Source organism: Hyperoodon ampullatus (assembly GCF_949752795.1).
Source record: "Hyperoodon ampullatus genome assembly, chromosome: 4".
Classification (NCBI taxonomy): Eukaryota; Metazoa; Chordata; class Mammalia; order Artiodactyla; family Ziphiidae; genus Hyperoodon; species Hyperoodon ampullatus.
In genome coordinates this window covers 26,284,373-26,308,222 of record NC_136917.1, presented here as the reverse complement: position 1 = coordinate 26,308,222, position 23,850 = coordinate 26,284,373, and the positions used below count along the sequence as shown (strand labels likewise).

Sequence of the window (23,850 nt, the reverse complement as noted above, 5' to 3'; positions counted from 1 at the left end):
AGCCTGTGCTCCGCAACGGGAGAGGCCACAGCAGTGAGAGGCCTGCGTACCGCAAAAAAAAACAAAAACAAAGAACATCTCCCTTCCTGTTGGCAAGATGATCTTTTCTAGGGATTTCCCTGGTGGTCCAGTGGTTGAGAATCCGCCATCCAATGCAGGGGATGCAGGTGCCTTTGTCGGGGAAGTAAGATCCCACATGCCGCGGAGCAACTAGACCCTCACGCCACAACTAGAGAGAAGCCCACAACGAAAAACGAAGACCCAGTGCAGGCAAAATTAAAAAAAAAAAAAAAAAGATGATCTTTTCTAAACAAATCAGGATGAAACGCAAAAACCGGTGAATTGACCATAATGCTATTTCAAGTCACCATTTTTGGGCCCCATAGGTGGTCAAGGTGGTTAAATTACTTTTGAGGAATAAGTTACAAGATCTTTAGTTATTTTGTACACATTTCACCCTTCCATGTCTGCGGGGAAGAGACCAACACATCTATCCATAAAGGTGTTTATGTTTCAAGTAAAAAAAATGTCTTAAGGGACTTCCTTGGTGGTCCAGTGGTTAAGACTTTGTCTTCCAATGCAGGGGGTGTGGGTTCGATCCCTGGTCAGGGAGCTAAGATCCCACAGGCCTCGTGGCCAAAAAACCAAAACACAAAACAGAAACAATATTGTAACAAATTCAATAAAGACTTAAAAAAAAATGGTCCACATCAAAAAAGATTTTTGGGGACTTCCCTGGTGGCACAGTGGTTGGGAGTCTGCCTGCTAATGCAGGGGACACGGGTTCGAGCCCTGGTCCGGGAGCATCCCACATGCCACGGAGCGGCTGGGCCCATGTGCCACAACTAGAGCCCCCAAGCCACAACTGCTGAGGCCCGTGTGCCGGGAGCCTGTGCTCCGCAGCAAAGAGAGGCCACCGCAATAAGAAGCCTGTGCACCTCAACGAAGAGTAGGCCCCGCTCGCCTCAACTAGAGAGAGCCCACGCACAGCAACGGAGATGGAATGCAGCCAAAAATAAATAAATAAACCAATTAATTTTTTTAAAAAAAGAGAGTAGATTGCTCCATCTCCAAAGAAAAAAAAAAGATTTTTTTTAATGTTTTAAATTTCTCTGAATACAAACTTTCTTACCTTACGTCGTACCTTTGCAAAGTCACAGCTCTTTAGCCAGATGCTGAAGACATCCAGTGGGGGACCAACTGGATGAAGTTCTGGAACAGGCATAATTTCTATGGTGCCAGAAATCAGGAAGACGGGTGTCTGGGGGAGTGGAAGGGACTTTTTAGGATGCCAGAATGTTCTAGGTCTTGATGGGGTGTGGGTGACATGGGTTCCCACACTTGCCTAAACCCATCGAAGTACACTTAGGATCTGTGCAGGTCACCATTAGTAAACTATACCTCAATTAAGTTCAGCTGGCATAAAAATATTACATTTCTACCATCAGTTCTGGCATCTTTTCAAAGACACAGAGACTAGCTGTGAATGCAGAAAGTTGAGCCCGCCCAGACGCGGGGGTGACCAGAGAATGTCGCCAAGCCTTTCTGCCCCACCATGTTGATATACTTCCTGTTTGCTGATCAAACACCTGAGTCCCTCGCAGAAATTCTTGGAGAGGGTTTTGAGGTTCACACCCAGGGTTCCCTGAACCACCCCCATCCCTGTCTAAGCTGGTGGTGGCCTCTAGAGGGCGCTGTTAACATAGCCAATCCCAGGAGTTTTCATTCATTCTGGAGCTTCAGCAATTTTTAGGAAACCATCATTGGCAACCAAGGTGGGAAATCATTTCCTTTCCCACCTCCCTGACTCTTGGACACTGGGGCTGTCCCTCAGGGATATCATTCACACCAAAAATGCCTGATATTGAAGAAAAATTTTGGAGAGGCAGCAGAAAATTTGGGAAGAGCCAACTGGAGATGAGAATTAGCCATCCCCAAATGTGCCGCTCTGGTGTAAGAATTACTCTGAGCTGAAAGCATCTGAGCTCTTGAAATCTGTTGTTTACCTAAACACAGAGCCTCATACTGTCATACATCCCTGCCTGGAATCAACTCATTTTCTCTTCTCAGAGGAGACAAGGCAGCTCCCAGACAGACTTTGTCACAAACTATCATATCTCTCACCTATTCTCCAAAGGCCCATTTATCTCTCCTAACATTCGTTTGCCCTCGCATAAGTGGCCTTTCTCCTCTCCCTTTCCTCTATTACGAAGGCCTATGAGCTCTCAAATCTCACTGTTCCTTTGGGGATTCACTTCTTTCTGTGATGCCCCAAGCATGTTAAATTAAAAATTAATACATTTGTATGCTTTGTCTCCTGTTAAAATATCCTTCGTCAGTTTAATTCGCAGCCCCCAGTTATGAACTTAAGAGGGTAGAGGAAAACATTTTCCTCCCCCACACAACGAGGTCAGTTGTGGGTTGACGCTTCCTGCTTCTACTTGGCCTAAGTTAGCTGGTGTCTAAGGTGGAAACACTTCTGAGAAGCCAGCCTAGCCTCTCCTTGACATCCTGGCCCAGGAGGGGACCCCTTACAAATGGGTCAGTGACTGCAAACAGATGCGGCCCAGCCCGTGCCAGGTGCTCAGCCTGGATTAATTTCTGGGCCATTTAATGTCTCATACCCCATCAGACTATGGGGTTTGCCAAAGCGCAGAACAGAAGATTCACCCACAGGGACAGCATGGCCCTTGTTACATCATAAATTGAGGATGTGACTGGATTTGAGGAAAGGAAGAGACAATTTCAACTGAGACCAGCCAGGATTTTGGAGCTCTTAATGAAATTCTTGGTTCCAGCAGTGGTGATCAGCAGTGTTGAGATAACCAGGTGAGTCACGAAAGGGGAAATCAAGCCACTCTATGTGCTAGAAGCTCATCCCAAGAGTTTTATCCATGTGACTTGTGTCACTCGATTTTCTTTTTAAGTTATTTTATTATTTATTTATTTTTAAAATATTTCACGTATGTATGTATGTATGTATGTGTGTGTGTATGTATGTATGTATGTATGTATTTTGGCTGAGCCGGGTCTTATTTTATTTATTGTGGCATGTGGGAGCTTCCTTGCGGCACGTGGCCTTCTTAGTTGTGGCATGCAGACTCTTTGTGGCATTCATGTGGGATCTAGGTCCCGGACCAGAGATCAAACCCAGGCCCCCTGCATTGGGAGTGAGGAGTCTTACCCACTGGACCACAGGGAAGTCCCTCATGTCACTCTAGTCCAAGGATAAACTGTACCACATGGAGTCACCAGATCCTGCCTGAGGGGATGCAAGTGCCACCTAGGAGGTATTCAAGCCAAAAATGTTACCCTGACTCCATCAAGCCTTTGACTCTGATTTCCCACTTGTAAGAAATTCAGGGGTTCAGGAAATGAGCTAAAGGCACTGGAGCTGCCAGAAGTGACATTCTGCAGGACAAGGGGCTTAGCCTCTGCAGGAAGTCAGATCAGGAGCAAAGGGCAAGGTGACATGGGCTGTTGGCCGGAGTCTCAGCCCTTCTCCACGTGGGCCTCTCCATAGCGCTGCTTGAGCATCCTCACAACATGGTGGCCGGCTTCCCCAAGATGAGTGATCCCAGAGACAGAGAGAAGTCACACCCCGTCATTTCCCCAGTATCCCATTGGTTGCCTGATCCATCATATTCCATGCGAGTGAGGGCTACACAAAGCATGAGTGTCCAACAGCACGATCATGGAGGGCCAACCTGCAGGCCTGGTGACCATCAAAAAGGAAGGGAATGGAAAACGAAAGATAGATCTACCGTATGACCCAGCAATCCCACTCCTGGGCATATATCTGGACAAAACTCTAATCCAAAAAGATACATGAACCCCAATGTTCACAGCAGCACTATTCACAGTATCCAAGACATGGAAGCAACCTAAGCGTCCACTGACAGATGAATGGATAAAGAAGATTTGGTACACATATACAGTGGAATACTACTCAGCCTTTTTTAAGAATGAAATAACGCCATTTGCAGCAACATGAATGGACCTAGAGATTATCATACTAAGTGAAGCAAGTCAGAAAGAGAAAGACAAATACCATATGATATCACTTATATGTGGAATCTAAACTATGACACAAATGAACTTATCTACAAAGTAAAAACAGACCCACAGACATAGAGAACAGACCTGTGGTTGCCAAGGGGGAGGGGGGTGGGGGAGGGAAGGATTGGGAGCCTGGGATTAGCAGATGCAGGCTAGTATATATAGCATGGATAAACAACAAGGTCCTACTGTAGAGCACAGGGAACTATATCCAGTATCCTATGATAAACGATAATGGAAGAGAATATGAAAAAAGGGTGTGTACATATGTGTACAACAATCACTTTGCTGTACAGCAGAAATTAACACAACATGGTAAATCAACTAGAATTGAATAAGAAACAAAATTTTTAATTAAATAAATAAATAAAAAGGAAGGGAATGAACAGGACAGGCAACCAAGATTGGCAGTTCCACCCGAATGACCTCAGTGCAGGGTTTTTAAATAGATCTTCTACCTCCTGGGACATCCCTAGTGGTCCAGTGGTTAGGACTCTGCACTCCCACTGCAGGGGGCACCAGTTCAATCCCCGGTCGGGGAGCTAAGATCCCACGTGCCTCGAGGTGAGACCAAAAGAAAAAAAAGAGAGAGAGAGAGAGAGATATCCTCGAGCAGCAGGAGGTCTGGGGCTCAGCCACCTGAGTTCCTTCAACCTCCGCCACTTCCCTGACTCCAGCTCCTCACCTCCTTCCCCCTTCCAGAAGGTTCTGGGTGCCTAAATTCTTCACAGGGAGAAGCCTCGCCCTCCCCAGCTCCTACCCGAGCCAGGAGAGGCCCCAGATACCAGCACCCACCCAACCGAGGAGGCAAAACAAACAAGACAGGACAAGCACACCAAAAAGGCAAGCAGCATGCAGGCGACATCACCTGACACACCCAGCCAAGGACACCCACTGGCCTTGTGGGCAGAGGTTGGAGGATTCCTCTGTGGGCAGGGACCTCCCCCACCCCACTGGCCATCAGGAAAACCCTCCAGTGTGTGAGGAGTGTGCCCTCCAGTGTGGAGACTGTAAATGAAAACACTTATTCACTGAGGAAATTTTTTAAACCCACGGGACAAATATATTTTATATATGTTCGTTCTGGGACGTAAAGTGGCTCTGGATAGAGAGAAGGTACAACATGTGCCTTCCTTTATTATAGGAAGGAAGGCAGACAGGAGGGAAAGAAGGAGGCGGGACCGGCTCCAACTGAGGACACAAAAGCTCTACACCCACAGGCAAGTGACTTACGTGGCTGTACCTCCGCTTCCCCATCTGAGACTCCTCCTCCTCGCTGTTGGGATGCCCAGAGCACACCAGGCCCCAGATGCAGCCCTGCTTCTATCTCTTGCTAGGGTGGGGGTCCCGGTGGCCCTCCCCCAGGGTGCCACCCACCGCTGTGGAGTGTATCCCCCATGGGTGGCTGTCACAGGGTGTGAAACCCCGAGGATCTGCACCGGCAAGGGGTGAAGGTGCGGAGGACAGGGGGAGCCCCCTCTCCTGGAACTTTGGTGCCCTGACCCATTTTGCAGATGGGTGTACTGAGGCCCAGGTGAGGGCAAACCCAGTCTCACGTGGAGGGGCCAGAGTCACATGGAGGAGGTTAGAAGACCAGGAGGGACTGCCCATCCAGAGACCTCTCACTCAACCTGTCCCACCACAAACGTTTATTGAGCGCCAACCATATGCCCGGAGCTCAGGATGAACAGACTGAGGATCAACCAAGGACCTGGGGTGAAACCCAAGGTAACGCACAGACTGGGCCTTTTGACCCACGTCCTCCAATGGGACAGCCAGCAGCCCCACTGGGCCACAAAAATGTAAATATATGAAAGTGAAATCAGTAAAGCATTCTGCCCCTCCCCTGCACTGGCCACATTTCACGTGCTCAGTAGCCACATGTGGCTGATGGCTGCACAGATGGAGGAGACGTTCATCATTCCAGGCGGTTCTATCAGAAGACACCAGCTTCCACAGTCCAGTCTGATTCCTTCTATTTCCAAGTGAGAACAGGGGGTGAGTGGAGTTTTTTCACCTGAAAAGCACATTCTATTTTGCTTTGAGCCCAGAGCGGTGTTGGTTGGTACCACGAAAGGCACACACACAAGAGGATACAAGAGACAGTGTCAACTTTAACAATGTCAAGATCCTGCTCGTGACACTGTAATAGACTTTTGCAAAAATGTTGCCACTGGGGAAAATGTTATTTCTTACAACTGCTATGAGTCTACAGCTGTCATGGCACAAAACATTATCTGGGTGACGGAGGTTTTTTGGCACCCCCTTAAATTTCACACCCAGGGGAGGGTCCTGGCCCAGGACTGGAGTGGTGGCAAGCCGGTTTTTCACCATCGTGTGCCTGGCACCAGGCCCCCAGTGAAGGGATAAGTGGCCAGGGGTGACTCACTGGGCTGATGACCTCAGCTGGGGAGGCATCAGGGCTCCGACCCACAACTTTTATGTGGCCCCTGCACCTGCGGGGTGGATGCCCCTTTGAATGTGCAGATAAAATGCTGGTAACAGGGGACTTCCCTGGTCGTCCAGTGGTTAAGACGCTGCGCTTCCACTGCAGGGGACATGGGTTCAATCCCTGGTTGGGGAACTAAGATCCTGCATTCCACAGACCAGCCAAAAACACAAAACAAAAAACCCCCACTGGCAACAGGCTCTTGTCCCTGTTTGTCTGCAAATCTCTGCTGGGGACTTGCTCACCAGACGCTCTCCCCAACGGCCTTTGGCACCAGCATCCTGGGACCCAGACCCTGGAGGCCTCCTTGGTTCCAGAGCCAAGGATGCAGCGCTGGACAAGCCCCCTCTTGTTGGTGTCCAGGTTTCTGCCGCCTCTCAGGAGGTCACAAAAGGGAAACTGAGGCCGGGGAGAGCTGGAGTCGGTGGACGTGACAGAAACCCCACGGCATCTTCCCGAAGTTGCCCACAAACCCCAAGCCCTATGTGCAGGGGAGCGTGACGCCCATTGGATGGAGGGGATGAATACAGCCCAGTGTGGGGACCGGAGAGGGTTCACGGCACACGATGGCCCAGGACCGACGGGCTCCAGATGCCCATCCAAATGCCAGAGGCAGGCGGGGTGGGTTGGCAGGTGACACTCTTCACCCAGCTGCCCCGCCCCCAAGAAGCCAGCCCTCCCTCCCTCGCCAGCTCACCCCATGCAGGCTTCCACCAACGGGGTAAGTCCTTCCTCACGTCCGACTTGATTTCATCAGGCTTCGCTTTAAACCAGTTTCTCCTCCTTCTGGGTGAGTCTAAGACCAGGACAGGCCGCAGTTTCCTGAGACGGAACAGTGAAAGAGGTTGTGAGATGGGATGATCCACGGGGAGGACTTGGGTTGGTGAGTGGTGACAATGACGGGAACAAAACCTGCACAAATCCCTACACTCTGGGGCGGAGACAACTGTGCTGGTGATAAAACATTCCTCCATGCATTAATTGAGCACTCACTCTGTACCAGACTCAACACAGACTCGGTCCCGTCATCTTTTTCATTCTTATTTAGGAGAAATTCACAGAACATGAAATTCACCCATTTAAAATGAACACTTCAGGGACTTCCCTGGTGGTCCAGTGGTTAAGACTCTGCTCTCCCAATGCAGGGGACACGGGTTCCATCCCTGGTCGGGGAACTAGGATCCTGCCTGCCGCACAGCGTGGCGAAAAAATAAATAAAATGAACACTTCAGGGGCGTTTAGTACATTCACAGAGCTATGTAACCATCACCTCTAGTTCCAGAACATTCCATCCCCCCAAAGGAAAACCAGTGCCCATCAGCAGTCACCCCCACCCCCTCCACAGCCCCTGACAACCAGCAATCCACTCTCTGTCTTTGTGCATTTGCCTGTTCCGGACATTTCACAAAAATGGGATCACATACTATATGGCCTTTTGTGTCTGTGTCTTTTTTAGTTCACTTTATTTTTTAAAATAAAATTTCTTTTTTAAAAGACAGTATTAGGTTTACAGAAAAACTGCGAAGACAGTACAAAGTTTCCAGATACTCGCCCTGTTTCCCCTACTCTTAACACCGTACATCAGCATGTGTGGCCCTCTTGTGTGTGGGGGGCAGGGTGGAGGGCAGCTCCCGAATCACATATGTGATTCGCCGTGATCTCGGGGTGACAGATCCAGTTTGCAGATGCCCCGGACCAGCTGAAGCACCTGCCGTGAGCCCGTGAGCCCCGTTTACTGAGGTGCAGACAGGTGGCCACGGTCGCCAACTTGGGAAAGGCTTCAGCTCCTCCGGCTCCGGGATTTTCCTGCCACTCCTCCAGGGGACGTGGAAGGGGTGGGATCGGCCAAGAGGAAACCGCAAACATCAAATGTACAGCGGCAGCTTCGAGAACAAGCTGTGCCTGGCAGCTGCAACTTGGCAGGCGGCAGGGGGCAGGCAGAGGTCAGCGGCGGGGCCTGGAGGGGATGGGCGGGGCTCGGTGCCACCTAGGAGGGCGGTGGCTTGGCATGCGGCACCCACCCCATTCCCCCCACATATACCGGGCCAGGCAAGGGACAGGGCGGGGCCTGGAGGCATTGGGAGGGGGACTGCGGGGTTTGAGAGGAGGGCTCTAGCAGGCGGCTGAGCAAATGCAGCGGTAGGGCCAGGCTCCAAGGTGTGCCTGAAGGTTCCTCTGGAAGGGCCAGGTGGGGGAGGATGCCACCTGGCGAGCCTGGGGTCCTGGGCAGGAGAGGGGATCCTAGCACGTACACCGTGCCAGGAGGCCTTTTGGACAGCCCGGAGAGCCCCCCTCTTGCCCCCCCACCGCCAACATGCAGGCTTTCCCCGGGCGCTGGCAGACACCCAGCATCTGTGTGCTCTGTGGCCTCCACCCTCACCAGGCCCGTCAGCCCTCACTGGACTGGCTGCAAGGGTGACAATGGCTCTCGGGGTCCTTTGGGTCCCAAGCCCACACTCCACCTGGTGACAAGAACAGTCCTCCCCAAAATGGCATCTGATGGGGTCTGTGCCCTGCTCACATTCTTCCTACGGGTGTCCACCAGGGGCAATGAAACAACCACCAGACAAACGCACACTGCTGTTCAGAGCATGACTCACAACTCACAACTCAGTGTCCATCGATGGGTGATGGATAAACACAGTGTGGTCCGGATGATGGACCAATCACTCAGCCATGAAAAGGAGCGAGACACTGACACATGCTGCAACACAGATGGACCTCGAGGACGTGATGCTCAGTGAGAGAAGACAGACACAGAAGGCTCCGGGGGCTGACCTGGACTGGCCCACCCTGGGACTGCCTGCTCCCCACCCCAGGCCCTGCAGAGGCGACCACATTTACTTCTTTCTTGCCCCTCTCACTGTACTACCTGCTGGCCTCCTCACCTGGCTCCTTTCAGATCCCTGTTGTCAGTTGAGGAAACTGACAAGCACGGCAGTCCTTAACCACTGGACTCCACTGCCACCCCCTTTTGGCTCCTGCCTGCAGGGAGCCCTCCCTGATCCACCGCCTCCCTCCCCACCCACATGCCCCCCAGGATCTGAAGTCAGCCCTGGACTGTCCTGCAGAAACCTGCCTACAGCAAGAACTTAATCATGGCTGAGGGGATGGAGTCTAGAGAGGGAGGTGGGCCAGCCACGAGGGGGAGGTTTGAATCACCGGGTTTTATCGAACTAGGTTGCGCTGTCCAAAGGCGCCCCTCCCCCACACAAAGCTGTTTTCCCATCTCCGTCTGGATCTGGGACAGCTGTGCGCTTGACCCCAACCTAAGCTCCGACGTGGGGAGGTGATGCAGGAAGGCTTCTGAGGCCAGGCCACTCAGATCCACCGGCCATGCTGCGAGGGAGCCCAAGCCACGCAGAAGGCCACGTGTGGGCACCTGGCCCTCGTTCCCAGCCGAGCCAGCCTTGGTGCCAGCCCAGCCCACACCTGCGGATGATGAGTCTTTCCCAGCCGAAGACCCAGGTGTCCTGGAGCAGAGAGAAGCCGGGCCCACCCATGCCCCATCTGAATCGGTGACTCACAGCATCACCGGGAATATCAAAATGCCTTCGGGCCACTAGGTTTGAGGCAGCTTGTTGCAAAGCAACAGAAACCGGGGTGCGGGCCGCAAACTAGTTTTTATGACTTTTATTAAATCCTTACAAAACAGAATACAAAATACCGGCGTTGACAGTTGGTGTAAAGGAAAACTTCTGAGCTGTATCAGTTCACCTGGTACAGTGGAGTTAAAGTGCTTGGATGTTTTTCCCCCACTTTAAAAAATTGAGTTTTTTTTTTTCTTTTTTACACATCTTAACGTTGAAACACTGCTGTGCCCCCTTCCTCCCAGCGCCAGGCTCGTTCACAGTAACGGTTCTGACCAGTCCTCCGGGCCGCACTGTCGTTGTGACAGGGGTGGGGGAGGAAGTGGCTGTCCCACCTTTGAGGAAAAAAAAAAAAAAAAGCTGCTCACAGCTCAGCTTTCCGGAGTAAAATGGCCATGGCGCCTGCAGCGGGCGAGAGTCCATTTGTTTCTTTTTTACAAAAAGGCAGAATCCTCGGTTGCAAAACGTGGAATCACTGATGGGCGAGAAATGATGGGGGATGGCCTCCCCATCCCTGGAGTCTTTGGAAAGGCCAGTCCACAGATCGGAGAGCGGGAGGGGCAGGGCGGGGCGGCGGCCCCCCACCAGCCACCAAGGACGGCGACAATCTCCGAGACTCGGGGGGCCGCAGAGACGGCGCTCGAGCCCCCCACGCCTCGAGGCCCGCCCCGCCCCCCCCCCCCCCCGACATTCAAGTATTCGTCAAGAACAGGGAAGGAAAGTCAGCTGATGTTCTGGAAAACTAACGAGACAGGACGAACAGCTAGGAGCCGGAGGGCGGTCTGGGCCGCTGCCCGCGCCCCCAACCCCGGCAGAAGCCCGTGTGCACGTGGAACAGGAAGCCTGTGAATTGCATAGAGTCTCCCACCCGAGGACGAAGGGCGTCAGAGTCTCCCCAGCCCGGCGGGTCACGCGACATCTGACTCAGGCGCGGGCGGAAGGGGCGCGGCAGCTGCGGCCTTTTCCTGAAGGTGGGCGGAACAGAGACGCCGCCCTTGGTGGGGGGGGGTCCCGCGAGACCCCAGGGACTGGGCTGAGAGAGCTTCCACGCCAGACCCGAGGGGCGGCCGGGCAGGACGTGGCCGTGGTCAGACTGAGCCCTGAGAAGGGGCACTCGGGTGCCCGGGTCGGGGGTCCGCGGGACCCCCGCGTCGGCTGACGGGGGCCTGTCCGGCTCCTCGCGCTTCCTCTGGCGCCCCCCTTCGCGGGTGGGCAGTCCCCAGTGGAGAGGCCACGGGAGGGGCCCCGGGCAGCCGCAGCTTAAGGTCAAGGTTCGAGGGAGCCCCGATTGTCAGTCGGCGGGGGCTCCAGCGGGCGGCGCCACCCCGCCCGCCCCCAGGCCCCGCCCTGCGACAGGCGAGACGTGAGAAGCCCCCGGCCCGCCCGGCCGCCAGGGTGTCTGAGGGGAGGGAAGGAGCTACCGTCTCGTCGAGAGGAGGTGGGTGGGGGTCGACCCGTCCCTGAAAACACTGTGAGGGCCGGGGAGGGGGGCGGCGAGGTCCCGCCGGCTCGGGGAGACGCCACGCCCTCCTCTCCTGAGTCACGCGGGCGGCGGGGAGCGGTCTTCACAGTACCCGGCGCATCCCGGGCCGGGGCGGCGGGAGGGCCCCACCCAGCCACAGGCCCTCCGCTCTCCTCCCCGGGCGCCTGCTCTGCGTTTAACACCATTGAAAGAAAAAAAAAAAAAGGAGGGTAACAGGAAAAAAACCCAACAGCAAAAACCTTATATAAAAGGACCCCCGAGCTGAGCTTAGCGCCTCGGAATCCAGCCGGGGGAGGGCAGCCCGCTGGTCACCCGCGGGCAATAGCTTAAAAAAATCTTTAGACTTGACGGGGGGGGGGAGGGGCGGCCTATGTACAGAGGGAAGGAGGGGGTCACGCGTGGTCTCCCACCAGGACCACGGGGGCTGCGGACAGGCTGGCTCGCTGCCGCCGCTGGGCCAACTTGGACTGGGAGGGCGGGGACAGCTGCAAGCAGCGTGAGGTAGCTCGGATGACCACGGGCTGGTCCTGCCCCGCCTCCTCGGCCGCGTCCTCCTCGCGCTGGGCCAGCTGCCGGTTCATGGCAATGGCCTCGGCCGCGAACGACGTGAGGTCTTTGGCGCAGCTGTTCCTGGGGACAGGGCGGGGGTCACCAAGGAGGGGGAGGTAGCCGCCGGCCCGTCCCCCCTGCTTCCCTCAGGACCCTCGGGGTCTGTGCAGTGCCCTGGGGGAGGGGCTGCAGGCCCCAGGAGGCCCCCAGACTCCGCAGGGGGCGGGAGGGGCCGGCGGACTGGAATTCGCGGTGGGGTCACAAACTCATCACCCGGTACAAGGACACCCAAGCGCTTGGACGGCTTCCCCCGCCAAGACTGAAAGAGGATCGTGTAGTCTTCTTTGAACATCTTAACATTTAGCGCCCCCTCCTGGACCCGGGGCTCCCCGCTCGGAGCCCGAGATCCCACACGGGCCTCACCTCTGCAGGACCATGGGCGTGGGCAGGGTGTTCTCCGGGGCGCACTGCAAGGAGACAGAAGAGGTGAGGCTGGAGAGCAGAGCCCGCCCGCCTCGGGGCGCCCAGCTGGCTACGACAGCAGCGGGGGTTAAGGCGGTGCACCTGCCCGGGAACCGAGCCAGGCTGGGGGGAGGGGCGCGGTGGACGTTGCCAGACCACGTGACGGGCGGGGCCTGCCTCTCACCAAAGCTGCCCCAGTTCCCAGCAGGGCTTGGGAGCCCCCTCCACCAGCCCATCTGCCTCGACAGCGGGGCCCCAGTCTTTGCTCCCCACAGTGCCAACTTGTACTTTTGTTAAGCCCCCTTGCCCTGGTGGCCTTAGGCATCTGCCCCGCCAGGACAACAACTGGGCAGAAGAAACAGCAAGCTCTTCTCAGCTTGGTGGGGACAGAGCCTTGGACGGGGGGTGGCAGGCCCCCGCCTGCCACCTGGCTGACCTCAGCTTGACACTCTGTTCCAGGTGAGAAGAGGCCCCTGCACCTCCAGGACACAGGGCCTGGTGACTCACTAAGAAGCAGCTCCTGCAGTCCCAACCCAACCTGGCCAGCAGGCAGTGGGGGTCTCCCTGCTGCGCACTTGCCCGCTCTGGGGGGGTCTCGATGCTGAGCCGCCTAGGGCTGTCGTACCCTTGCTCTGAGTCACCCCAGCCCACTGGCAGAGGCTGGATGGAGGCCAGCGGCCCCCCAGGCCTCCCTGGGGCTCCCACTCACCCCCTGCACCCAGGGGTGCTGCAGGACTTGGGCAGCACTCAGCCTCTGCTTGGCGTCACGGACGAGGAGCTTGGAGATGAGGTCTTTGGCAGCAAAGGAGATGTGGGCCCAGTCCTTCTCCGGAAACTCGTACTTGCCCTCCTGGATGCTCTCAAACAGCATGTTCTGGAGGGGACATGGAAGGTGGGGTGAGCTGCAGCCAGCAAGAGCTGAGGCCACGTCGCAGACGCCTGAAGGGGCAGGCCTGGACCCGGAGGAGCACCGATGAGTGACAAGTTCTGTCAGGGCCCCCAGCCTCTCCCAGCTGCATGTGACCTGGGCCCAGGGTTAGGGTCGGGGAAAGTGCCCTGAGCTCAGCTGGCAAGGCCAGGGGCTCTGGCAGGCCAAGGAGGGCAGGGACCCACCCGTCTGTGGGTGGCTGGGAGGCTGGGCCAGAGAGTGGCCTCGGGGAGGCACGTGGTGGGCTCTGCTCAAGTGGGGCCCGATTTACTGAAGGGTGGCTCTGGGCGACCAGCCTCTGGGGGGATCAGGCCATGAAGCCTGAGCCTCACATGGTGGGTAGAAGGCTGGAACCTGGCCACCTCAAACCATAGGCCTCGCCCCACCTCAACTTCCTGACCCGACTGCCTTCTCCCGTTGGGCTGGGGAACCCTACGAGCCTCTGGAAACCCAGGAAGGTCAGGCCGGCAGTGGCCTGTGGATGTGGTCAGTGGTTGGAGGCCAAGCCCTAAGGGGTGCTCAGGGGGGTTCACAGGCCAGGTGCCCCAGGGTGGGGGGTAGGTGTGTGCATGGACCAGACCTTGGGGTGCACTGGGCAGGCAGGGGTGAGGGTGCACGTGTGTGTGTGTGTGTGTGCGCGCGCGCGTGTGCGCCGAGGCAGGCCAGACGAGGTGCTCGGGGGAGGGGTGCACGGCAGGACCCCACTCGCACCTGGCAGGCCGGGCAGGCCTCGCCGCGGTCCCAGCCGCAGTCGCTGCCGCAGTGGCCCACGAAGGGCGGGTAGCCGCTGAGCAGGATGTAGAGAATGACGCCCAGGCTCCAGAGATCGCAGCGCTTGTCATAGATGCTTGCCTCCTCGCTGAAGGCCTCCACCACCTCCGGGGCCATGTACTCGGCGGAGCCGCACTGCGGGCAGGGGCAGGAGCGGGGGCGTCAGGGCCCGCGGAGGGGGAAGGGGGGCGCCCCGACACGGACTTCCCGGAGCCCAAGGCCAGACAGCCCTGCCCAACCAATCACAGGTTGCTGAGCCAGCCCCGCCTTCGCCCTGCCGGCCAATCAGAGGCTGCTGAGGAATTCGGCCCCGCCCCAACCTCCTCCCAATCAACAGGTGCCGGGAGCCCGCCCAGCCTCACCGCGCCCGACGCGGCCCCGCCCAGCCGCTCTGTCCGGCCAATCAGCGGCTGTTGCTAAGCGGAAGCCCGAGTTCTGAGGCCCGAGCCGCCAAGCAGGCTCCGCACCTCGAGGTTATGCAACTGTAGCCTGGGATAGGATTCGGAGCCATTCCCGCCCTTTCCGCCCCTGCCAGCTACCCCTCCCCCCAGCACCCCACTCGGGGAGCCCTGACCCCGCAGGCCCTCACCGGGGTGAGCAGCTCCGGGGTGGAGATGGGGGAGCAGTCCCCGTTGAGTTTGATGCCACTGCCCAGATCAAAGTCACAGATCTTCACGGGGGACACCTGGGCGGGGTCAGAGGGGGCTGTGAGGGTGGGGGTCCCGACCCTGGGGGCCCTGGCCCACAGGGAAGGCCACCCCCCGGTGCCCCTCACCTGGTTGGGGTGCTCACAGAGGATGTTTTCCGGCTTTAGGTCCCTGTGGGCGATGCCTGCAGGGAGAACCAAGAACCACGAGGGCGGGTCAGGGGTCCGTGGGTGGGTGGACACGTTTTCCAGGGTCCTGGGCGCAAGGCTAGACACCCAGGGACCCCTGGGGCAGGCAGAGTGGCCACCCACCTTTGTTGTGCAGAAAGTCCAGGGCGCTGGCCACATCCTGCACCACCACGCTGGCCTCCAGTTCGTTAAAGTGCCGCCGCTTGTGTATGTGGCTCAGGATGGAGCCTGGGCCAGGCCATGGAGCAGAACACACAGGGGTCACCTCCACTGCCCAACGGCCAGCACCCACCCCACCCTGGCAGGGAAGCCCCCACTCCTGCCTCCTCGGGTCCAGAGTCCTCCAACCTGAGCTGGCATGTGGACCCCACAAGGCCCCTCTGATGTGCAGGCCCCCCCTGAAAGGTTCTCCCTGGTGGCCCTAAGCCCCCGGCCCGTTAGGATCAGATGGAAAAGCCTGCCGGGCCCCACGTACCGCCCCGCATCTTCTCAAACACCAGGTAGAAACGGTCGTCTTCCTCAAAGAACTCAATCAGCTCTAGAACGTTCCTGGGGTGGGGGCAGGGAGGTGAGGGAGGAGTGAGGCTTCCTCAGGCCTGTGGGCAGCCACAGCCAGGCCCAGCAGGGGCCCGCCTTCTCCACCCCACCTACCCACAGGAAGGCTGCGCCTGGGGCCACGGGCCTGCTTCTGCCTTGCCCACCTCGGACTGTCAGCCTGCCTGCCGCTGGGCCCACCCACAATGCCCAGCACAGGGCCTAGCACACTGTGGGTGCTCACTAAGTGCTTGCTGGGGGTGATGAGGCACTCGGGCCCATTCAGCCACTGAAAGATGGCTTGGGGCCCAGTGTTGTGGTGAGGGTAGGTCATATTACCTGTGTCCCTGGCACTGATACAACATCTCCACCTCCCGGAAAACCCTACTCCGAATGTGGCCCGGCTGCTTCTCAATGATCTGAAACGTCAGAGGGGGGAGGACACACACAGACACCAACTGGGTCAGCCTGACCCCCTACAGCCTGAGACCCGCCCCCCCTTCCCCTGCCAGAAACTTCCCGTGTGTCACGCCTGAAGCTCGTCAGAGCTTAGATTTTGAAGTTCTGGAAAGCAGAGCTATCCTATGGGGGCCCAGAATTTACCGGAAGTCGAAACTGTGGTGTCAGAACAAACTGGGGGCAATGTGTTTCCCCAGAGGCATCACAGGAGGGGTGAGCAGGACAGGAGCCAGTAGCTCTCCGCCCCTGACTGCCACAAGCCTTGGGGTGTATTTGGGGCCTGGAGCCCCTGCAAGATACTCCTTCAGGGCAGCAGGTTCCTTAGCCTAGCGGCCTCCTCTCCCTGACCAGGAGACTGAGGGCCACTGTGCTGGCTCACACACCACCCAGGGGACTGGAGGGGCCTGGGGGCGCCTGGCTGCCAGCCAAGACATCCCACTTGCCTGGACACCAGTCTGGACAGATGCCCCAGCCCCGTAAGCCCAAGTCTGTTTCAGGCCAGGTGAGCGGGCACAGCTGCCCAGGACCCCAGAGCCTCAGGAAACCAGCCCACGCCTCTGTGCCCATCCCCCTCTGGCACCCAGGAGCTCTAAGGACAGGAGGGTTCTGGGCCCACCCCCTGGGGTGAGCCGCTTCGTTCCCAGAGAGGGGAGGTCAAAAAGCACGTGCCAAAAGAAAAAAAAGTGCGTGCCAGCCCTCTCCCAGCAAAGCCAGGCCACACACACCTCCTGGGAACCTCTTCACGTGTTGGACCTAGGGCCCCCTCTCACTGGGTGGGCGGGCAGCCTGGGTCACCACTGTGCCCAGGGCTCCCGGCCCACCAGCAGCCTGGGGGAGGGGACGTGGTGTGCTCCACTGGCCAGGCTCCAGCAGCAGGTGGGCACACACATCCACTGGTCACCGGGGCTCGGCCACCACCCTAAGCACTGTCCCACCTATCTAGTGACAAATACACCTGCCCCACAGAGGGGCAGAACCACCAGATTCCAGGGCTCCTTGAGATAATGCCAGCAGCCATGCCCTCCTGGAGTTACCTGAACCTCATTCCATCCCTTGGGAATGTAGCTAGGGCCCCCCACTCCACGGAGGAGACAGCAGTCCCGAGAGGGGACGGCCTTCTGAGGGGTCACACACGGTACAACTAACCCAACCCTCTGAGCCTTGGTTTCCCTGTCCGTCAGAGTGACAGAAGCCAGGCTGCCCAGCAAGGGGCCTTAGGAAGGAGGACACTGACCGTGCAGAATGTGATTGATGCCAGGTGTGCAGTCCTATGGTACCATCACCCACCCAACCCGGGCGCTCCCAGGGGGCGGGGACCACAGCCACCCTGGTCACCACGCTTCCACCAGGGCCTGAGGCTTCCGGCCAGCCCGCTTGCCACTGTGCACCTGGCCCTCCTTCCTGGGCAGCCAGCCTCCCGTTACCCCACCCAGCCCAGATGCAGGGTCATGAGGGAAGCCTGGAAGGCTTCTTGGAACGCAGGGTCTGACGCCTGGCCAGGCAATACAGGCTGCGCAGGCGCACCCTGGGTCAGAGGTGGCCCAGGGCTTGCAGGAGGCTCTCGCGGACCTGCCCTGGTCTCCCCTGATGCCCAGCTCCCCCGGGGCCCCGAATAGGGCATTGCCTTTCAATGTTTGTAACCAGTACAGGGACGCATTCGTCATCCCTGGGGACAGGGGCCTGGCCCGAGTGACCCAACAGGTGAGCATCAGCTCTAACCGAAGCCCCCAGTTCTCAGCGGTCCCTCTGGCACCAGGTCCTTGGCCACCTGTGCAGCAGGGCCACCCCCCTGTCACTTCCCACCCGGACTTGGGGGCTCAGCCCAGGCTGACCTGGATTCCCAGGTGTGGCCTGAATCACCGGCCTTGAGGCCATTTTTAGACACTGGTTTTCCCCGCCTGCCAGTCCAGCAGCTCAAATGCCAGCTCCCCTCCTTTTGCCACCCCTGGAGGGTGCCAGATCCCAGGAATGGCTGGGGAGGGGTGTCTCACCTTGACGGCATACTCCTGGTTGGTGATGAGGTTCACGCAGGTCTGCACGCGGGCGTGGGCACCCTCCCCAAGCACGTCCTCCTGCAGCTGGTAGACGTCTGCAGAGCAGGGGGCCGGTGAGAGCCACCCTGGGCCGGCTCATTTCCCCGACACCACCGCCCCTGCCGGCCCCACTCACCTTCAAACCTGCCCGAAAAGCTGTCGGTGGCCCGGCACCTCTTCTTCTTCTTGCCCCTTTTCTTGGCATCGGGGATGTCAATGGGCTGGCTCGCGGGCATATCTGTGCAGGGGGAGCCGGAGGTGAGGCCCGCCTGGCTCAGGAGGTGGCCCAGCCCTCCGCCACCGCCAGAGGCTCGCCCTCCCCACCAGCCCCTCACCAGGGCGGGCCGGGCACTCCAGGCCGAAGTCAGGCTCCCCGTGGTGGGCCTGGTCTAGGGAGAAGGCCAGCTCGAAAGGATTCTGTCCCTGCAGGAGAGGAGAGGACAGAGCTCAGGCCCCAGCCCTGCGGGGCAGCTGCACCCAGAGTGCCCCGGCCTCCATGTCCACAGCTGCGGAGCAGAAAGCCTGGCTCTGCCAGACCACAAGGAAATGGACCTTTCACCCCCAGCCCAGGGCCCTCGGGGCCTCTGGGGAGGGGGTGTGGTATGGGAAAAGGCCAGACGCAGGCATGGAAGGGGGTGCCGCCTCCCAGGCCAGGCCTGAGTCGCTGTGGGGCACCAGGCCACGTCTTGAGCCTTGGTTTGCTCACCTGCAGGATGGGGCCGGGGCCAGCACCACAGCCCGGCTGACCGCCCGCGCCCCTGCCGGAGCAGAGATCAAAGGCACAGGGCAGCCAGTGGGAGGGAGTGAGTCAGCGGCTTCCCAGGGCGGGGCTCCCAGCCAGGCGGCCCTGCCTGCTTTCCCATGGCTTCCTGGCCTCAGTCTCCCCTCTGTGGAATGGGGCACCACTGCCCTCCTTGCCTCTCACTGTCCGCTCGTCCCCGCTGCACCTCCCGGCCCAAGACGATTCCCGCCACCACACCTCTGCTCCTGATGCGCCCCGTCCCCCAGCTCTGTGCCTCCTCTCCTGGTCCGACCCCCCTCACTCGTCTGCTTCCAGCTCCGCACCGCTGGGACCCGGCTCCGGGGGCTCACGCGAAAGGCACCCGCGGTCTCCCACGTGAGCACTGGGCCGCTCCCTGGCCCGGCCACAGCCGCACTGTCCCGTGTACCCTCAGACACCCCAGGATGGAGCCCCTCACAGGCCGCGGTGTCCAGCTAAGGAAACAGCCCTTGAGCAGGGAGGGACATGCTCAAGGTCACCTGACGGCCCCCGGGACTGGGGGGCGGTGCGTGGGATCCTAACAAGGGAACGAAGGCAGCTGGGGTTCCTCCAGTTTCTGCGGATCCTGCGTGAGGACTGGCAGCCCCCGGCAACGCACGAGGCTGAGGCTTTAAGGCTGGGGCTCTGAGGCCCCACCGTGTTTCTCTAGGAGTTTGCAATCACTTAGCTCCCCGAATCCTGGTGGTCCAGGTGGCCAGGGCTTCAGGTGGCCATGGGGGCCCTGTACACGCGGCAGTGGCACCAGCTCTGATGCTGGAGGACCTGGGTCAAGTCACTGCCCCCCTCTGGGCCTTGGGACAAGGGGAAGCAGGGCTCCAGCAGGAGGCCATCTGGCAGAGAAGGAACTCCGGGAGAGCCCCAGGGAGATACCCAGGGGCCTAACAGCAGAAGGGGCCTGGCCAGATTCCTGCAGACGGGAGGCCCGGAAGCCAGTCCGGCAGCACAGGGGCAGGCAGAGGTCACAGGGAGCGGCTGAAAAACAGGCATGGGCCCTCCCTGCCTCGCCACCCACCCGCCCTGCAGATAGTTGCTAGGAGGCCAGCGGGCGGGGGAGGGGAGGAAGGCGGCGCTCCAGCCAGTCAGCGCAGGATAGTCTACCAGCACCTGCCCCTGCCCGCCCAGGGGTCCGGCACCCACAGGGAGCCAGGCACATGGCTGTGCCAGCACCGGCAGTCAGCGCTCTGAGAAGGCTCAGTCCAGGGGCGTCTGGAGGCGCCAGGTGACTCCTTCCTCCCAGGAGGAGGGGCCCCAGGGTGGCAACGTGGGGGTGATCAAGAGGGAGGGTGGATGTGAGGCTCGGGGCCAGCGGTGGCCCTCACCAGCTTCTTCACCTCGGCCTAGTGACCTCAGCTCCAGGCCTGACCAGCACCCAGGAGTGACTCAAAAGGATCACGTAAGGGCACGAGGACCTCAGGGGGCCTGTCACCGACCCCACAACCCTGTGCCAGCCTCCAATGCAAAGAGCTGGACCCTGGAGAGAAGGGGCGGCCAAGCCACCAAGGTGAAGGGACACTAGCCATGCCAGCTCCTGTGTCCCTGTCACCACGTGCGGGGGGTGCTAAGACAAATGCCCACGCTGTCCAAGGCTCCACTCTCCCATGTGGAAATGGGGAAAAATACATCAGAGACACCTGGCAGACGCTGCTGCCAGGCTGAGGGGAGGGAGGTGGCCGCAGCCCGAGGGAGCTTGGGGTGCAGCGGGAGGAGACACGTAGCGAGGCCGGCCTCTGGCCACCGGGAGGGCCACCTCAGAGCCAGCACTCCCGGCCCAGTGTCCCTCCAACTCCCTCAGGACTCCCACAGTCCCACCTCAGCCCTGGGCTCTCGCACGGCCTGCAGAGGCCAACCCATAGTACCAGGCAGTGTTGCCAGGCCAGGCCCAGGGCTGGCTGCGGACCTCCAGTCAGCAGGCCTTGGCAGGAGGTGGCTGGAACCATCCAGAAAGTTCGACTTTGCTTTGGCCACTGTGCTGGCCCCACGCGCTGACCCCATCTCGGCTCCCACCCAGCCCCCGAAGGGGACAGACCACCACCAGTGACGTCTCAAGTCCACCCTGCTCCCGCCCAGCCCTGAACACTTGAACGTGCCAAGGCTGTGGCTGCCCTAGGGGGAGAAGCCAGGATGACAGGCGTGTGGGCAGGGGTGGGGCACTGGCCCAGGACGCTGGCTGGATGGCCTGGGAATTTTAACCCAAACAGTCTCAGCTCGCTCCTCCCACCCTGGTGTGCAGTTCGCCTGTAGGCGCGCGCAGCGTACTCACACACTCACACACGCACATACACCCAGGTCTTGCCTTCTCTAGAAGGCAACAGGTTCTTGCCCAAGAAGGCCCAGGGAAGCCATTACATAACACGGCCAGCGGGGTGGGGTGGCCGCTGACATCACTGTGTCCCCTGGGCCAGGCCCTGTGGGATCCCTGCCTAGCACCTGCCTGCCCCCCCCAGACTCGCTCATCTGAGACTAGAACTGCGGCGGCCCCATGCCACAGCCATGGGGCCGCTGCAGAAACTTCCTGCTCCGACAGGAAATAGCCTTGGGCCTGGGGTGTCTGGGAGGTGCTGGGCTGGGAGGGCATCCAGTCCACTGCCCCATTCTGCAGACCACCCAGGAGGGTGTAGGGGAGGCCTGCAGCCCTGCCTGGGGTTCCAGAAGGAAGGACTCCGCAGACCCCCGCAGGCCCCATGACGCTGGGGACCGGACTGTGGCCTGCTGACAGTCCCCAGCAGTGCACACTCGACTGAGCTCTGCAGGGGACACACAGTCAGGGGCCCCCACGGGCAGGCCGCCCCTCAGTCCTGCCCGGGGTTCCTGGAGGAAAGACCCCAGAGGCCTCAGGGCGCTAGGGACTGACTGTGGCCTACCGAACTCCCCCCTCCTCAACACACCAGCACATGCCTGGCTCGGGTCGGCAGGGGGCACATATGTAGGGGTCCCCAGCCCGGTATGGGGCTTCTGGAAGAAAGACCCGACAGGTCCCAGGGTGCCTGAGATTGGACTGTGGCCTGCTGACACCGCCCCCCACCCCCGACAATGCACACCAGGCTGGGGCAGCTCCAGGCGAAGGGTGGGGAGCTGGCACGAGCCCCGGGGGGTATCCTGGGGGGCGGGCTCCGCGTCCCGCCACCGGCCACTCGGGTGGTCCAGCCCGGGGCGGCCCCAAGACGACCCGGCCCTCACCTTGAAGGAACGGTGGAAGCCCTGAAGTTCGGCTGTTTTCTTCTGCACCATCTTCTGTCCGGGCCCCGCCAGCGGGGGAGGGGACGCGGGGCCCGGGGGACGGCCCGTGGGCGGGGGGGCGGCCGGTGAGGGGACCCTGTGGGCGGGAGCAGACAAAGGAGGGCGTTGAGTGGCCGCGGCCGGCGCGCCGGGAGCCCGGGCCAGGGCGGCGAGGCTCCGTGGGGCCCGCTTCCCGGGTCCGGGTCGGGGTCGGGCCGGGGTCGCAGGGCCACACTCACCGGGGTCGGGCTCGGGCCCGGACCGCAGTGCCGCCGCCCGAGACGCGCAGCCCGGAGCCCGCTGCGCGGACCGCGCGGGGAACAGCGCCGCCGCCGCCGCCGCCACCGCGGACTCCTCCACCAGGGCCGCCACCGCCGAGAGGAGCCGGGCGGGCTGCGTCGCCGACAGTTTTATAGGCCAGGCTCGACCCCCGCCCCGACGCAGACCCCGCCCCTTATGGCTCCGCCCACGCACGCACGGCGGGGGCGGGACTGGAAGGTCGCTCTGGCGGCGGGGCGTGTCTGCACGCCTGCGTCGTGTGGTGCGCGGGGTTCGGGGGGCGGGACCCGTGAAGGATCCTGGCGGCCGCGGGCAGGGTTGCCCGAGACTCCGGGAGGCCCGCAGCACCCTGACACTGAGCCGAAGCCCGGCCCTGCCCCCTGGCAACAACCGCAGTCTGTCGGCCGGGGCCTAGAATACACTGACTCCTTTGGGCGACACCCCTGCTCTAGAACCTGCCATGGCTCCCTCTTGCATCTCTGTTCTAGGATCTGCCATGGCTCTCTTTTTGGGCTTCCCGATCCTGGCCCCAGCTGTCGTGCACGCGCACCCCAACAGGCTTATAGGCCCAGCTGCCTCCCCAGGTTGCTTCCCAAGAGTTCACACGATTGTTGGCTGGGAAAGGGGACCACATTAGGGGGTGGGGACAGACCTGTGAAGGACCGTCCTTCAGTCCTGCAAAGGAGTGTTTCCCCTGCTTGATGGAGAGAAAGCCCAAGGGGTGGGGGCAACCAGGACAGGAGGCAAAACACAACCCCATTTTGGCTGGGGCCCCTGACCCAGGCTCTGAGAGAATCAGTCAGCTCTCTGTCCCCACAGCCCAGTGGTGCATGGTCCTCAGATCCCATGTCTGGACTCTTAGTGTTACAGGCCTGCGGAGTGAACTGTCCTCCCTCTCCTCCAGGCCCCCAGCCTGTCCTTTCAGAGGCTTCCCACCACCCACCCCCAACTGTCCCCCAACGAGGCCTCAGCTGGACCGTCCCCTTGCCTGTTAGGCTACCTCTATTTCTGTGCTGCCCCCCAAGGCCACAGCTCAGGCCACAGGAGCTGTAAGACCTGACCTCAGCCAGCTCTGGGGTGTTTGGAGGGACCTTCAGGGAGCTCCCTGGCCAGCCCCCAGCCCTCCCCTGCCCCGTGCGTTTGTGTGTGTGTGTGTCTGTAGACACACATTGGCTCCAGGTGCTGGGGTGGGGCTGCTGGACTTGCCTGCCCAGGGGAAGCCTCAGGCTCCTTCCTCATCATCCCCACCCCTCTCTTTACCTGGCTGTCCCTCTCTGTGTGTACACCGTCACCTGCAGGTCTTCATGTGCTTCTGGATGGCATGGGTGTGTACAGATGCCCCTCGCCAGAAGGCCAGCTCTGAGAAAGCCCAGATCCCCGCACTGCTGGTCCAGCACCCAGCACAGGGCCTAGCACACACAC

General features: G+C 59.8%; 1 protein-coding gene across 2 annotated transcripts; it reads right to left on the bottom strand.

Annotated features, from left to right (window-relative positions):
* Positions 1-10,250: 10,250 nt before the first annotated feature.
* MKNK2 (MAPK interacting serine/threonine kinase 2) lies at positions 10,251-22,161 on the bottom strand (the record flags this gene model as incomplete). Of its 2 annotated transcripts, none has more annotated exons than XM_079703910.1 (13): positions 10,251-12,211; positions 12,554-12,597; positions 13,302-13,466; positions 14,232-14,426; positions 14,881-14,976; positions 15,067-15,122; positions 15,250-15,354; positions 15,602-15,675; positions 16,000-16,079; positions 18,111-18,208; positions 18,289-18,391; positions 18,477-18,575; positions 22,111-22,161. In XM_079703910.1, the coding sequence occupies 13 exons, from the start codon at positions 22,159-22,161 to the stop codon at positions 11,974-11,976; spliced, it is 1,404 nt and encodes a 467-aa protein (XP_079560036.1). In that variant the 3' UTR covers positions 10,251-11,973. The 2 variants fall into 2 exon arrangements, with proteins under 2 accessions (XP_079560036.1, XP_079560037.1); XM_079703911.1 differs by having other exon boundaries at positions 18,289-18,390; positions 18,488-18,575.
* Positions 22,162-23,850: the final 1,689 nt, after the last annotated feature.